Genomic DNA, 15,220 nt, shown 5'->3' with positions numbered 1-15,220 from the left:
TCGTGTACCTTTGGCCCTGGTGAGTACTCTGCGAGTCGAAGTGTCAAGGGGCTTAGAGGTCATCTAGTCCCCGGGCCGGCCGGGGTGGGGACTGAATTCCAGAGTGTGCTGTGTCCAAGGTGAGTGGCGGGGTCGGGGGCGGGGCGGGGACTTGGGACGAAGACGGTAGAATGCACATATTTACCTCGCCACCGCCGTGGGGATCTTGAAAGAGGTGTAGGGAAACATGCCTACGTGTGTATGGAGAGAGATGTTCTGGAATGAAACCCACTGTGTCTGTTCCTCACTACCACGAAAAACGAGAAGCTGGCTTCTCGGAGCTTTTCTCTTTTACCACTCGCGACCAATAGTAACCAGGTGGTGCGGGCGTCTTGAGGATTTAATGACAGCGATGTATCCACAGGCGATGTTAGTAAGTGCTCCATTAAAAGAGAGCAGGCTGTTCAGGTATCCCAGAGAGGCCCAGAGCTGTACTCGAAACAGCATCTCACCCAAGTGTTCCCACTTGAGTAAATGTTAGCTTCATCCATTCGGTACCCCTTCCCAGAAACCCGGGACTCTGACTTTTTTTACACCCCCACACATCCCAAAACAAAATTCTGTAGATTACACTTGAAAAAAAATCCTTGCTCTCCATTTTCATTGCCACTTAATTCTGAAAAGACAATACTGGCAGGAGATAAAGGAAGGGAACCTAGAGCAGCAGAACCAGAAGAGGGACACAGGCCTGAGATGCTAACTCAGGCCCAGGTGAAGGAGAGCAGCAGTGAGCTGAGGAGGGGCCTGTGGAAGCAGTGGGGCTGGTCACGACACTAAACAGCCCTTTGGACTTTGGAGGTGACTGCTTATTCACCATGTTAACGTCTCGGTCATCACACTTATGAACTGGATGGGTTGTGACTAATCCACCTCCAGGTTCTGGCAGAGATTTAGGCGTAAGATCGTTGTGTATGAGGCCCCACTGTATCTGATTTCTTAGAGAGTGTGACAGATTGGGAGACGGAGTTAAGGAAGGAGAGTGGAAGAGGTGGGTATCTCTATAAAAGCCTCTGTTGAACCATTTGTTAAGGAGTTTCCACTGTTCTCTACCTCCTCCTTTTTTGGTAGAGGCTGATACCTCATGTATAGCGTTTTGTTTTGTTTTGTTTTTTCTAATGGCCTGAATTTTCACCTCTGGGTGTAAGACGGTTACAAAATGAAAGCCTTAGGGGGACTAGTTCAGGCCATTTTTTTCTTCTCAGAGCAGTATGTAAATCATTTAAGAATTGGCAAATGACTGAAACAATTTCAGAAAGTGGCATACAAAATTAAAATTGGAAGAAAAAAGAAACACTGTTGACAAATATTTGGCTTTTACAGAATGGTTTGCCTAATATCTCAATGAAGAAGTTGGCTCCTGGAATGGATTCTGAAAATGACTACAACTTGAACAAAGAAGACAGACGAGATTGTGCAACAGCAGAATTTCACACTCTAAGGGACCTTCCTTCCATTTTACACATCCTTACCTATCTGGGGGACTATATTAAATGGGTACGATCTCACCCATTCATAGCTGAGTTCTTTAGACTCTGATTCGTGTAAGAACTTTTTTCAAACACCTGATGGCTTTACAGGAGCTGAATTAAAATTATTTATACAGAAAAGTTTAGTGTATTCATTAAGAATTATAGTAGTATGTTTAACATGTTAAGGGTTGGCCAGGTTTTGGTGGGATGCAAGTAATATAACGAATAAGATGAACTATTGAAAAAAAATAAATTACTCAAAAGCAAGGGAAGGCTTTGAGAAGTTAAAAGCTATACAGAAAACGCAGGTCCACAAAGTATTGGCTGTGAGTACCTGTTTAATTTTTAGATTAAGTGAGCCTCTGCTGTGGCTGCCAGATCGATACGATCTTAGAGAAAGTTGGCAATATCCAGTATTGGAAAGCTCTTACCCACAAGCTGCCCCTCCTCCTGTTAAGCTCTTGAACTCAAACAGGATTGTGTGTCCCAAATCTATTTTTTATTATTGTGGTTGCATTAAGAATGCTCGTGGCCAAAACATGTTTATTTTTATAATTTCTGTAACTTTCTGAAATACTTCAGCAGAGTCGGCCTGTTTACTCATTCAGCAATTATTTGAGCACTTACTATGGGCCAGGTATGGCAGTGAAGAAAAGAAACCTAGTTTTCATGGAGCTTACCTTCTCGTTCTTTTATCTAAATATGTTAACAAGAATTCACATTTTAAAAGTGCTCAGTTGGTATTTAAACAGGTCACCTTCCCAGAGCAGCCACCATAAACCCTTGAGAAGCCATTCTCAAGAAAAGAAATTCCTTTATAATAACATGTGAGAAATAGCCTCTAGTGGTTGATATTGGTGACATTTGATACATATGAATTGCATATGTATTTTGAGGATATTCCCCCTCCAAATCAAGGCATAGATCTGGTAAACTCCACGTCTGCCTTTTACAGTGGCACTTAAGGTTGGAGTGGAATCTGGAATGGCTTTTGGAGGATTTAAACAGCCGAATATAAGATTAACAATTACGCTTTCAGGGTGTTGTTGCATCTGTCTAAAGGAAACCTTTTATGTAAAGGTTGAAGCATCTAGAGAAACAACTGGGATTTCCTTGAGTGTGCAAACATTCTATGAACTGTTTTTGTGCTGCTTGCTAATAATTTTGTCCAATAAATGTTTACTGTATAGCTAAATCTGGTCTGATCTGCATTTGTTCCAACAAAGTACTTGGTAGTGAGGTTGCAAGAGGATTAACAGTTCTCATATAGCTTAACGTTAGGCCACACACAAACAATCCACGCTACCTTTCCAAGCCTAAAATCAGCTTCCAACCACAGCTATCGAATATTGGGAATTTCTGGTACTGGGAAGACGGAGCAATCTTTCATCTTCCAGTGTTAGGGCATGCCTGTAAATGGCATACAGAAATGGTGGCAGCATGAGGGTTGAATCCTTCCTACACGTGATGAGTAAGAATTGTGCCTATCACTGAACTGTGCCATCTCGTAGAGGGACTGCTTAAAGTATCCACACTGAAGGCTTTTAAGTGGATAAATAGGACACCAAGAGAAGCTGGCAAACTTGCTGTGACAAAAACAAAGACATCAAAAGAATAGCAAAGTGATTTTAATCTGGTAAGTTTCACAAACAATTTCATGTGAGAAATGATTGCTTTAATAACTATTTGAAATGAACTGGCTGATAAGCAATTGTGAGGAAGTCTGTAGGAGTGAAAATTTAGGATGTAAACTGCTCCATGTACCTAGTCCTGAAATGGCACTAGAATATACTCAGGGACCACAGGATATTCAGGGTCAGTAAAGGCATTTAATGTAGATAAGGATAAGGGTCATCAAACTATGGCCAGTGGGCCAGATTTTTATAACGCCCGTGAGCTAAGTATTATGTTTACATCTTAAATTGATTGATAAAAAGACCATGTTATGTGAAAATTACATGAAGTCCCAAGTTTCAGTGTCAAAGTTTTACTGAAACACGTGCCCATCATTTACATATTGTTCATTGCTGTTTCTACCTTGTAGTGGCAGAGCTGAGTAGCTGGTTTGGTACAAGGTCCACAAAGCCTAAGTCCTTTACTATTTGGCTGTATAGAAAGTTTGCCAACTCCTGTAGAAGTCCTCACTGGAGCTGAACTCTTAGCAGCCTCCTGTGATAGTTCACATATCCTTGAACTTTAAATTGACTTAACATTTCTCATAAAATACATAATCCATCTTGGGGAAGAGGAAGCCATAGCTGATAAATGCAAAGAAAAGTCCAACCATATCAACTTAAAGATCAGTTTATCTGAAAAAAAAAAAACTGAACTGGAAAAAACAATTTCACATGAAAATAGAACATTTGGAAGATAAGTATTTCGAACATTACAATTGCTGGTTGCATTATTTCAAAAGTATAATAAGCTTATAAACGAAATACCTATAAAAATAAATAGGCACCCTAAAAATAAAAATTTTACATGTGAATGATTAGTTATTAAATATGCATTCACTCTATATTTGAAGTATTGAATCAACATAAAAACAAATGGTCAGTTTCTAGTTTGTTAGTACTATAACATGATTCAGGAGGTTTCAACCGGACAGTCTTTTAAAAAAAAAGCCAAAATCGGACATTTCTATTTGACATCTGCAATTCAACTGAGTTGAAAATATAAATCTATGAGATTGCTGTTAAATATCAGAAATTAGTTTTAACTATTTCAGACAACACAGTTCAACTGGACATCTTGACCAAGAAAAAATTAAGAACAAAATAACCTACACAGAATGTTTTTGAAAGTTATTAAAAATACTTGAAATAGGCCCATTTTCTAGTATATCACAATGTTACAAAAGCAGTATTTAAATACAGACATTTCAAACACAATTTTACAAAGTTTACAATATTTACAAATGTTCCATACTAAAAGTTATGTTAAAAAATAAGCTTTCTTAAAAGATAAATTTTAATTTACTTGATATTCAAGTATTTCTAAATTGAGAGACTATAAAGTAATAATCACTGTTATAGTTAGAAAAGGCTATTAAAAACTGCTAGTATGAAGTCAAAGTTGACCGAGACTGGGTAACTGGGTGAAGTTAGACTTTTATAAGCAATTACTTTCTTTTTGTCTAGAAGTATTTTCATTCATTTACAATGTGGAATATTTGACAATTTGTGGAATTGTTCAAAATATTAAATTTACTAATTAGTTTATAGAATTGTCAAGTTATAGCTATACACTTTAAAATTTTAATTCTATCATTCTCAATTGTTTGGAGTGAACAAGATAAAACTAGTCTAAGCCGGTTTACTAGCTTAGCACAAAATAAAATGACAACTAATGAAATAAGGCAGTTGAATTTTCACACTTGGAAAGTCATCATCATCTTGGAAAATTCCTTTATTTTGTTTAGAAATAAAAAAGCCCTCTCCACGAAAGTAGGGTAAAATGGCTAGAATAGAAAAAAGGGAAGGATGCTCAAAACAATAAATTTTATTAAAATTAAATCTCGATATGAATGGCAAAAATTTAATCTGGAAACCCAGAAAGATTTTTAAATTCAAGAATCAGAAAATAAAATGGGTTGACAACCTATATTAGGTAAGATTACAGCAGGGGACATGTCGGCAGTCACAGTGAGATTCCCAGGAAGAGGGCACGACGTTATTCCTAACGTTGGTACTAGCAGCCCAAAGTCAGTCAAACCAAAATAAAAAGCTTTCACATTTCATATGAAATTAGAAAAACTGTAGCAAGATAAATAAATATATGAAAGTATTTTAATTATTTTTAGCTTACCTGGCTGTAGTAATGTTTATGAATACACACAACAGTCAAAGGCCTAATTTATGTTAACTAGGCGTTTGGAAAGTAGAGTTCTAGGAGAAAAATTCAGTTTCTTCTGTTTTGATCTTGAGAATTTAAAATTTTCTTTTTCATTAAGGCTTTTTTTTTGGTCAACTGCTGTCAATCTCATGGGTCGATATTTCTAAGACACTTAAGTCATATGCAGAGACTATCACAGAAGTCGGAAATAGATGGCCGAAGCATTCTTTTGGTTGTGACAAAGTCCTATATAGTGAATCCTGCTTTGACCACGCAAGCCATTTGTCTATGGCATTTTCAGCTAGCACAGTTTACCAACCCACAAACACGAGTACTGGTTAGTATAACACCTGTGGGTCTACCAACACAAAAACAGGAACGAATTCCATTCTTATTCAACAGCAGCAAATGGTAAATGAGTTTTTGCACCTCATTTTCTATTTTTTCGAAGCATGCCAAGACTGTTCAAAGGGTTCCCTAAAATATCCAATAAGTTGATTATCACAAAATGAAAAAATATAGAGAGGAAGTTAAAGTGATCAGTGGCTTTAAAAACGCCACGGTTTTAATTTCATCTTTCACTAGGTTTCGTCTGGTCTCTTGAGAGTGAGTGTGCCGGTTTCATCGTTTATCTATTACAGTGTATGCCAGGTTTGTATCTTTGCTCAGAGGGGCGGTTTGAACCAAGACTACTATGTAACGCAGGTCCCAGCCCCCTCTCACTCTGAGACAGTGAGTTCTCGTTGCAGAAGCCACTGCTCTCTGGAAAACAGAGCTTGGGCCTCTGATGGTATTTCAGCCTATACGTATCAGTCATGCAACTATCAACTGAAAAATAGGTAGTTAACGAAATTGTCTCACTTGGGCAGGTGGAAGTGGAGTCTGTTTCTGGCTGGCACAAAGCATCGACAGCTGGACCCACATCTGCCTGAACGTCGTGAGCCGAAGAGCTGGATGGCTGGTTCGGCGCGTTGCCCACATGCTCTTTCACTTGAAATGTTTCCTTGAGTCTTTCATCGTTCAAATGTGCACTCACTTCTGAACCTGGTTCTGAAGCTGTACTGAAGCCATGTTTCGGAAGACTAGAAGGACCGACTTTGAGCATCTCCGTAAGTTTGACGTCAGGCGCAGAATCCTTTTTCTCTGACTGTGGCACACTGGCTATCACATATTTTTTTGGTGGCAAAGGCGGTGGTATATTCTGGCAAGGGAGTTTTGGCACCAGACGCCCATCAGACCTGTAGGCTGCCTGAACTACATGCTCCCCAGACACAGAGTTCTCGGTGTAACACTGCTCTGCCCCCGTTTGCTGCTTGGTGTGAGGAGCAGTTTCTGGCTTTAAGCCAGCAGTTCTCGGGTGTGAGGGCCACGGTGAGGATGGCGAGACGATTGCATTACTGCTCATTCTCCTTCCAGAAGCAGAATTATCATCGAGGTGAAAAAGTAAACCTGTTCTCTCAGCATTTTCTATATTGTGCCACTCAGAAAATTTGCAGTCACTTGATTTTTCAAGTTTCTGTTCATCTGACTGGTGGATATGCTCATTTGCTATCTGGTCCTTGAGTACTGGCGGACTAGACAAAGGGAATAACTTTCCGTTGGATTCACGTGCGTGTGACCTGAAATACAAAGACAAAACAAGCTAAACAGCACATACAAATATGCAAAACTGGAGAAAAACAAACACTGGTCCTGTAATTTAACCTCCCAATGTACAGTTTATTTTTGTAACAAAACAGAACCGTTAACATTTTATATTCCGAATCCAAAATCTTTATGCCAGAATACATGAATACTTAGCAGAAATACCTGCGATTACTAAAATCAAGTTTCTAATAATTAAAAGTGTGATTAAAAATATGTATCTTCAACCGACAAACACTGAAATTACATTTATTTGCAGTAAGATACCCTAAAACACTTTCCAACCAACAGTAAAAAGTTTACACCACTAAAAGCACTTAAATTTTGATATATAATGCTATAAGGATAATATACTAATTTAAAATAATTTTGTCAATCAAGATTAGCTCCAGTAGGTAGTAATTAACTTTTAAGGTGAAGATAAATGATATCACATCGCAAATTATTGTTGCTCATCTGATTATTTTCAGCATGTGAACCACACGGGCTTCAGTTGGAACAGAATGGTGGGAAGGGTTGGGGCTCTGCTAGGTAGACGAGAGCTATGTTCAGCTCCACAGCTTTGGGCAAATTACTTAACCCAGGCCCCACCTTTTCTCTTTTGTGAAATATCATCCACCTTGTGAGAACGCTGTGAGGACCGAGCCGGCCGCAGTGGGTCCTGTCAATGGCCGGCCCTTCTCCCTGAGGTCTGCATCCTTCTACCGGTCAGTCCCCAGCAACGGAGGCACCGTGACAGTGCAGACCCACCGCTTCCACAGCAGTAGTATATATGATGCCTTTCTGATAGACAATGTGTCTGTAACACTTGCATTTAATAATAAAAGTTTAACATTTCCAAATATCTCCGATTACCTGTTAATCAAAGGACTGTTCACTTGTACATGTGATTCGGGCTGGCGCTCATGCGCTTTGCCGCCTACTTCCAAGTTCTTGAGTTCTTTCCTGAAGCCTAAGGAGCGGGGGGAGAAGGACGATGTTATTTGAATGACCTACGGTGCTCGGCTCCACTTCTACTTCTCCATGATTTACACGAGGCTTTAGATGAACAGGTCATTCTCTTCCAATAAACAAAAATGGGTGAGAGGTATTATGACAACATGTAAAATGTCATATGCCACCATGAACTAGCTACTGTTTACTGACTGCTGACTCAGGTTGCAAGAAGTTGGTAACAGTTATTTAATCTTTACAACTGAACACTGTTTCTACTTGAAAAGATGGCAGACAAACTTTGGTTATTCAGACTTGGTTATCTAGCAGAAATTTTCTTGAAAATTAAAGAAGTGAACATGTCACTTCAAGAAAAACAACTGGTGGTATTTATTGCCAAAGATAAAATTCCAAATTTTAGATAAAAGTAAGAATTTTGGAAAACCTGTATCTACCATGTGTTTTGTAGCTTCTTGATAATTATAAAGACTTTCTGCTTCTATCTGTGGTGATATTAATAAATGTGGCTTAAAAAATGATATAAAGAAATGTACCAACATTTGGAAGACTTGCATAATTTAGCAAACCAATATTTCTGAATGAGGATACACGGAGGTCACAAAATTATGCATTAAGTAAATCATTCTTTAAATGGATACATATTTAAAATTTCAGACTTAATGCCTAATACAGCAAATATTAATAGACATAACTATAGAAAAAAGAATTCTTTGAGGTCTCCAATATTTTTAATAGTATAATGATATCCTGATGTCAAAAAGTTTGGAAACCACTGTTGTACTTGATGAAAAATAGTTGGCTTTTTAATCTCAGTCACGGCTGTTCTGGAAGACAATGCTCTTACACCCAGGAAACTAAGTGAACTACCAGCTAAACAGCTAGTGAGTGGCAGCACTCACACCGAGCCGGGTTAACTCCCAAGCCAGTGCTCTCCCTCTATGCCACTAAAATACAGGGTCGTCACACCGAATCTCCCTCTGATGGAACTAGACCATTGGTGTGGACATCAAAGGACATCATGAAATACTTTAATGTGCTGATTTCCACAGAAGTTAACGAAACGTGGCGTTAGCTTGAATTTTCAATTAATTGCCTAGACTTCTATACATTTCTAGTAAGACTATCTACATTCTCCTTATTTTTAGATGATCTTTTCTAGTTCATTTATCTCAGTTTCCTCTCATTCTCATTCTTCTACTGAACCGTACGCCAAATCTGTGAATTGAAGACTGCAAAGAAAACGAAATCAAAGGTAGTAAAACAGCCACTTTATGTTTTACACTGTAACAGGGGACTCTATGTTAGGTGCCTTTTTCATCTCTAAGTTGATCTTCTGGGTACATTTTTAAAAACTACGCTGTCACTCAAAATCCAACTGGAATCTAAACATCTAAATACTATCTTACAAAAAAAATTATTAGTTGATTTTGATCAGGCTTTGCAAGTTAGATCATGAAGCAATTTCCAAGAAAGAATTGTGTAATATATCTGAGAATTTAACGCCCTATATGCGATGTTGCTCACAGAGTGTTTGGCGCCTCCCAATAAAACTTGACAGTAGAATGAGGGAAACTATAAGTCTGGCATTCATCTGTCTGAGAGTAACTCTCATGCACTCACTGCAGTAAGCTCGCTCTCTACTGCATGCTACCCCCACTTTTCTGTTATTGTTTCCCAGAGGCCTGCACAGAAGACATAGTCTGCAGAATAAATAAACAATCGCATGAAAAATATACCGTTCTTCTTTCAAATCACCCCACCTGCCTCTGCCATGTCCCAACCCCATGGATCCAGGGCCAGGTAAGTATAAACACAGACAAATTTTCCTACTGTCCTCACAACCTAGTTCAAGTCTCTCAAGTGTCCTTTATCTTAAAAATAAAGTACAGTATAATTTATCCCAGATTCTTAGTTGCTTATAAACTTGCCATACCGCCTGGGACTCAGAAACTAAGCCTTTTCTTGACAATGACTTTATGATTTAAAAAATGTAATGTAAAAACCTCAATAATGTTTCCATCTTTAAAGCCTGAAAAATTCGTAAGTTGAAATTACATTACAATTTTCCACCCACTATTTTAACTCCAGGATGTTTACTTTACTTCTTAATTTATCCATAATTTCAAGTTTAACATTTACCAACGCAAGAAGAAACAGTTAATTCTTCTAGAATTCTTAACTTCTGTTAAATTATCCACACAACAGGCAGCAGGAGGCAGCAGAGGTTTTGTAAATATGTTTGAAATTTTAATATCACTATGGCAGGCATTCGACCAAGTGGTTTGACTTCGGAATTCCAACTAACTTAAAAATAGATGTGTTATTTTTCTCTTCTGCTGACATAGACATCCATGTGTCTTTACTGGGAATTTTGGCTCCAGGTTCTTTGCAAATCTAAAATAGTCCAATTTTAACACTTCGCACAGAAGACACCACAATGTCAAGGCAAGAAGCTTTAAAGTAATAATGCTGATCTTGTACCGTATACAAAAAAATGAAAATGTACACTTCATCTGAAAAGATAACCTGGCTTTAAAACAGACTTGTGTAGCAACAAAACCAAACTGCTGGTCGAGACAGTGTGATCTCACTCTTGCTGCATGGGGACATTTCAGATTTCAACAGTAACGCCACAATTAGGAAGCCTGAACATTCAAGGGCAAGAATCTAACTAATGACCTTATTTACAATAAAAAATACATTTAAATAAAACTTGAATACTTTAGAAAAATCACAAGACTTTAACTGGATAAATATTTCTGGCTAAATTTACCATGTACCATAAGGAGTAGAGAGACTCTGGGGTATAATAATCTACCCTGTAACTAAATTTTGGGTGACACAAGATAAAAAGGCAGGAATCAGAAACTTCCTTCCTCATTGGAATTAGAATTGAAAAGAAAAGCATAAAATGTTATTTTGCTAAAAAATTAATTTCGATACTGAAAGTTTATGGTTTTAAAAAAAACATAAACATTGGTGATGCTAGGCCACAGCAATACAGAACAAATATGTGTTGATAGGCTTTCTCTCAATAATCTATGAAACTTTAGAGAAAATAAATTTAGAATGCACAGAAACAAACCCAACTGTTAAAAGTACCTCTTTCTCTAGATATACTTTATAATATACTTACTTTAAATGAATATACTCTGCAATTTACAAAAAAAAATCTTAGAGAATAACAAAACTTATGTACGTGTAAAAACTTGCAATAAAATGTTTTCACTTACTAAGATTTAACAACTTAAGGGTAGTATATTTCACTTAACAAAGGGGAGGTACAGACTTTTTATAGTAAGAAATGAAGGGAATTTACAGATTTTTTGACTACTGATAACTTCTTTCACTCGTCATTTCCAAGATCGGGGTCCTCAGCCTGAACTAATCCTGACTTCTACGATCGACTGGGATTAGGCCAAGTATCGCATACTCCAAAGCCAAGGGCAAAGGTTTCTGAAAGGCCTAATGACCCCTCTGGGATTGCTGTGCATCGTCTGTAATGGGCTAACGTACACTGACTGCAGCAGCCAGCCGCTCGTCATGGGGAAGAGGCCAGAGGGTGGACCACGTCGCACTGTCCGGATGACACGGTGCACAGCCACAGGGACATGTACACGCCCCCATCCCTCCCGGTACAGAGAAGCTCCTCCCCCCTTCACGCTCCTCTCTACTTCCTTGCTTCCTTCTTGCCCCACCTCCAGAGACTCCGCTCCATCAATCTGTCCTGGTCTGACCTTCACACCTTTCTCTTAACCCTCTGCAACACAAAGGCAAAATGAAGCTCTTGGCTGCGTTCTCTCCTGTACACACTGCTTCTTTGCTATTCACAGCAAAGGTTTGGATAGACATATGCAAAATCCATTTCTTTTCATTTATTTACTTTCTATTCTGTAATTTTAAAAAGAACTTTGGAAATAACTTCAAAATAACTCAGAAAAGTTGAAAGATTAAAACTAGTACAAATACCTATGTATCCTTTACCTGGATTCACCTTTTATTAACATTTTGCCCCATTTTTTTCCGGAACCATTTGAGAGTAGTTACAAACAATACAGCCCTTTACTTCTGACCACCTCAGCCCTACCTCAGTCCCTCTTCTGTTCCTAATATTCCTCTAGCGCTGCTATTACTATATCACAAGGACTAGCGGCTAAATCAAACTGGCACCTTGTAGTCCTTACCCTGCTTAATCTGTGACCACTTTTCTTCTGGAAGCCCCCCATTTTCCCGGTTTCCCGGTGAAAACCCCTTTCCTGTGTTTCCTCAACCTTTCCAGACACTCCCCCTGCATTTCCAGAGTGGCCCCTTCTCTCCATCCTGGGCTCACCTCTTTTACTCAGTTCTTTCCTTTGGTCTATTTTTTGCCCTGAAATCTCCAGTTTTCCTGAGCGATGCAGTCCATGTTTGTTACTCAATTCCAGAATGCGTAGATGGTTACAAGGGCATAATCTTCCCTGAGCTCCAGACGTATGTTCCTAACTGCCTAATCTTTTTACCTAGATCTGGGGAGGGGACACATGGACACCCCAAAGCATGAACACTAACCAAGGCAAAGACCAGCTTAAAGAACTATGGTAGGCTTTGAACATATGCAATTTATGTACTTAATAAGTGGGTTACACAAAACCACAATAAGCTACCACTTTACACCCATTAGGATGGCCATTATCAAAAACGAACAAAAAAACCCCCAGAAAATAACAAGTGTTGGCGAGGATGTAGAGAAGTTGGAACCTTCTGCATTGCTGGTAACAATGTAAAATAGTGCAGATGCTGTGCTATTCCTCAAAAAATTAAACACAGCCTCACCAAAGCATCCAGCAATTTCACTTCTGGGTATGTGCTCAAAAGAACTGCAAGCAAGGATTCTCAGACATTTGTACAGCGGTGCTCACAGCATCAATATTCACAATGGCCTGAAGCTGAAAACAGCTCAAATGTCCCTCGACAGATGAATGGAAAAACAAAAATGTGGTATATCATACAATGTAATGCTATGCAGTCTTAAAAAGGAAGGAAATTCTGACACATGCTACAACATGAATGAACTTTGTAGACATCATGCTGAGTCAAGTAATAAGCCAGTCACAAAAAGACAGCTACAGTTAAGGTTCCACTTATTTGAGATCCCTCGAGGAGTCAGATTCATAGAGACAGAAAGTAGATGGTGGTCACTAAGGCTGGGAGGAGGAGGACGGGGAGTGAGTGCTTAATGGGGACAGAGCTTCAGTTTGAGAAGAAAGAGTTCTGGGGATGGATGGCGGTGATGACTGCGCAACGTGCATACACTTAAAGCCACAGACCTGTCACTTACAAATGGTTAGAATGGCAAATTCTGTGATGTGTGCTTTACCACGATAAAAAAGTCATTTCTAAGTGGGTTACGTACATCTCTGTCACATCAAAAGGTGAAAGCCACGTCCACGCTCCTCAGCCACGCACTCTGGACCATCACCCTCTCTACGATCCCGTGTTTTCGTTACTCTCAGGAAGCCAGCAGCGTTCTGTGAAGAGCACTGACCCTGCGGTATTGTTCAATCTCGCCAACTTCTGCTGCTGATTTCTGGCCAGCCCTTTACTGTTTCCTGTAATACTTGGTTACCGGATTTTTATCAGACTTTTGAAACAGGCGAGACATTTTATATAGGAAAGGAAGGTTACTTCCTTAATATAAGTGTTTCCTTCTGATATTATACCATCTGATGAAAACAAAATAATTCATCACTTAATCAATGTCTGCAACCTGAAAAATAATCTCCACAAAAGCCTTCAGGATGATAAAAGACTAAAAACAAACTTTAAAATTTGTTTTTCATGGCTATTTTTTATTTTGAAAAATTATATCCCTGCCAACCCTCTGAATCCTAAAATTTCAAAACACTGTTTCTGGCGGCAACCTCGGCAGCCGCCCCCCCACCCCCCCAACATCATCTCCTTGTCCCTCTCCCCCAGGTCCTCCAGGTGGGCCACTCGGCAACACCCTTGACTCTGTGCACAGCCAAACACCTATTTCTCTTTGCTTCTGGGCTGCTGCGTGCTGCTAACCACTCGCCTACAGTAATGCCACACCATTACATATTCATGGCTCCCAAGCTGAACCTTCCCAGCAGGCTGTTCGCCACTTTCCCCACTGGTCCTTGGTTTCTGCAGTTCTCATTAGGACTGCTCACACTTATTCCAGTCCCACTTCCAGGCACCTGTAAAATGGCACTTTTCCACCCTCTCCAAGACGAGCCGGGCAGAGATGGGCCTTGGCCACTGAGGTGTGTGTGGAATGCGCGTGTGGCTTCTGGGTGAAGTTTTAGGACCTTACACGTGGCTCTCCTTGCCGTGTCCTCCTTCGACCCCATCTCCCCGTGGCAATCCGGGCACGTGTGGGGTGCAGTCCCGTCAGCCTGGGGACCTGCGTCACCACCAGGCAGGGACAGCATGCGGACTCTCACCGGACACGGCTCGTGAACAAGGAGCAGACTGGTGTTCTAACACTGAGGTGCTCAAGTTGTCACTGCTGTACGGCCTCGGACCAGCCTGTCCCAGGTGACATGGTCCCCGCTTCCCCACTCCCTGATCCCAGGTGACACGCTCCCCCTTCCTACTCCCTGATCCCGGGTGACACGCTCCCCCTTCCCGCTCCCTGAAACGGCTGCTCCCCGTCCTTGAAGGGCTTCCAGCGTGAGCTCTCCCGACCACTGGGCTCACTGTCCACACACCTGTCAGCAGCAGGGCTGCCCTTGACTCTCACCAGTATGGTTTATTCTTCACTGCTACCATCGCAATATATTTAAACAAGAACTTTACCTTCAAAGTGGTTTTTGATCTGTTGGGAGGCACTGTTCACACATTCTATATTTACGTTGCATGTCTTAATCTGGTCACTAGAAAAGAGAACAAAACACGCACCAGACACATCAGCTATCGTGGATTATTATTTTAGTTTACTGTAAGAGAAAGAAAGGAAATAACATTTGTTAAATAATTATTATTCGCCGTGTGTTGTTCTAGGGGCTTAGTGAACATTATTTAACTTACATCTCACAGCGACGCTTAAAATCTCATTTTACAACAGGAGATTAAGGCTGTGAAAGTCATATGAATTTGCTCAATAATTCAAATCCAAGCCTATCTGGTTACAAAGTCCTGATCTTTCTACTACCCTAAGTTACTCCTTTCCAAGAAGTGTTATGAAATTATCCTGCCAAATAAAAAAGTTTCCCCGATTATTTTAGTAAAACAGGAGCAAATGAGTTTTGCGAATCTGGTTTTTAAATAATGAAGAT

The 15,220-nt window shown here is 39.8% G+C and overlaps 1 protein-coding gene and 1 long non-coding RNA gene across 4 annotated transcripts in view; one reads left to right on the top strand and one right to left on the bottom strand.

Moving 5' to 3' along the window:
• Positions 1-1,359: 1,359 nt before the first annotated feature.
• Positions 1,360-14,512, top strand: LOC120616203 (uncharacterized). Of its 2 annotated transcripts, none has more exons than XR_005656518.1 (3): positions 1,360-1,533; positions 6,212-11,575; positions 12,444-14,512. It is a non-coding gene; the product is annotated as an uncharacterized LOC120616203 (long non-coding RNA). The 2 variants fall into 2 exon arrangements; XR_005656519.1 differs by lacking the exon at positions 12,444-14,512 and having other exon boundaries at positions 6,212-9,740; positions 11,305-11,549.
• Positions 3,115-15,220, bottom strand: part of USP53 (ubiquitin specific peptidase 53) — a 43,081-nt gene continuing 30,975 nt past the window's right edge. For both annotated transcript variants that reach the window (XM_039879502.1, XM_039879503.1), the window contains 3 exons: positions 14,742-14,818; positions 7,842-7,938; positions 3,115-6,961 (listed from right to left, as the gene is read on the bottom strand). In XM_039879502.1, the coding sequence (XP_039735436.1) occupies positions 5,971-6,961; positions 7,842-7,938; positions 14,742-14,818 (1,165 nt within the window). In that variant the 3' untranslated portion in view covers positions 3,115-5,970. The remainder of the gene's footprint in view (positions 6,962-7,841; positions 7,939-14,741; positions 14,819-15,220) is intronic.

The sequence above is a fragment of the Pteropus medius genome, unplaced genomic scaffold (assembly GCF_902729225.1).
Source record: "Pteropus medius unplaced genomic scaffold, Ma_sr-lr_union100, whole genome shotgun sequence".
In the NCBI taxonomy this organism is placed as follows: domain Eukaryota; kingdom Metazoa; phylum Chordata; class Mammalia; order Chiroptera; family Pteropodidae; genus Pteropus; species Pteropus medius.
The sequence above is the reverse complement of the archived record's forward strand: the minus strand, read 5'-3'. Positions and strand labels throughout refer to the sequence as shown.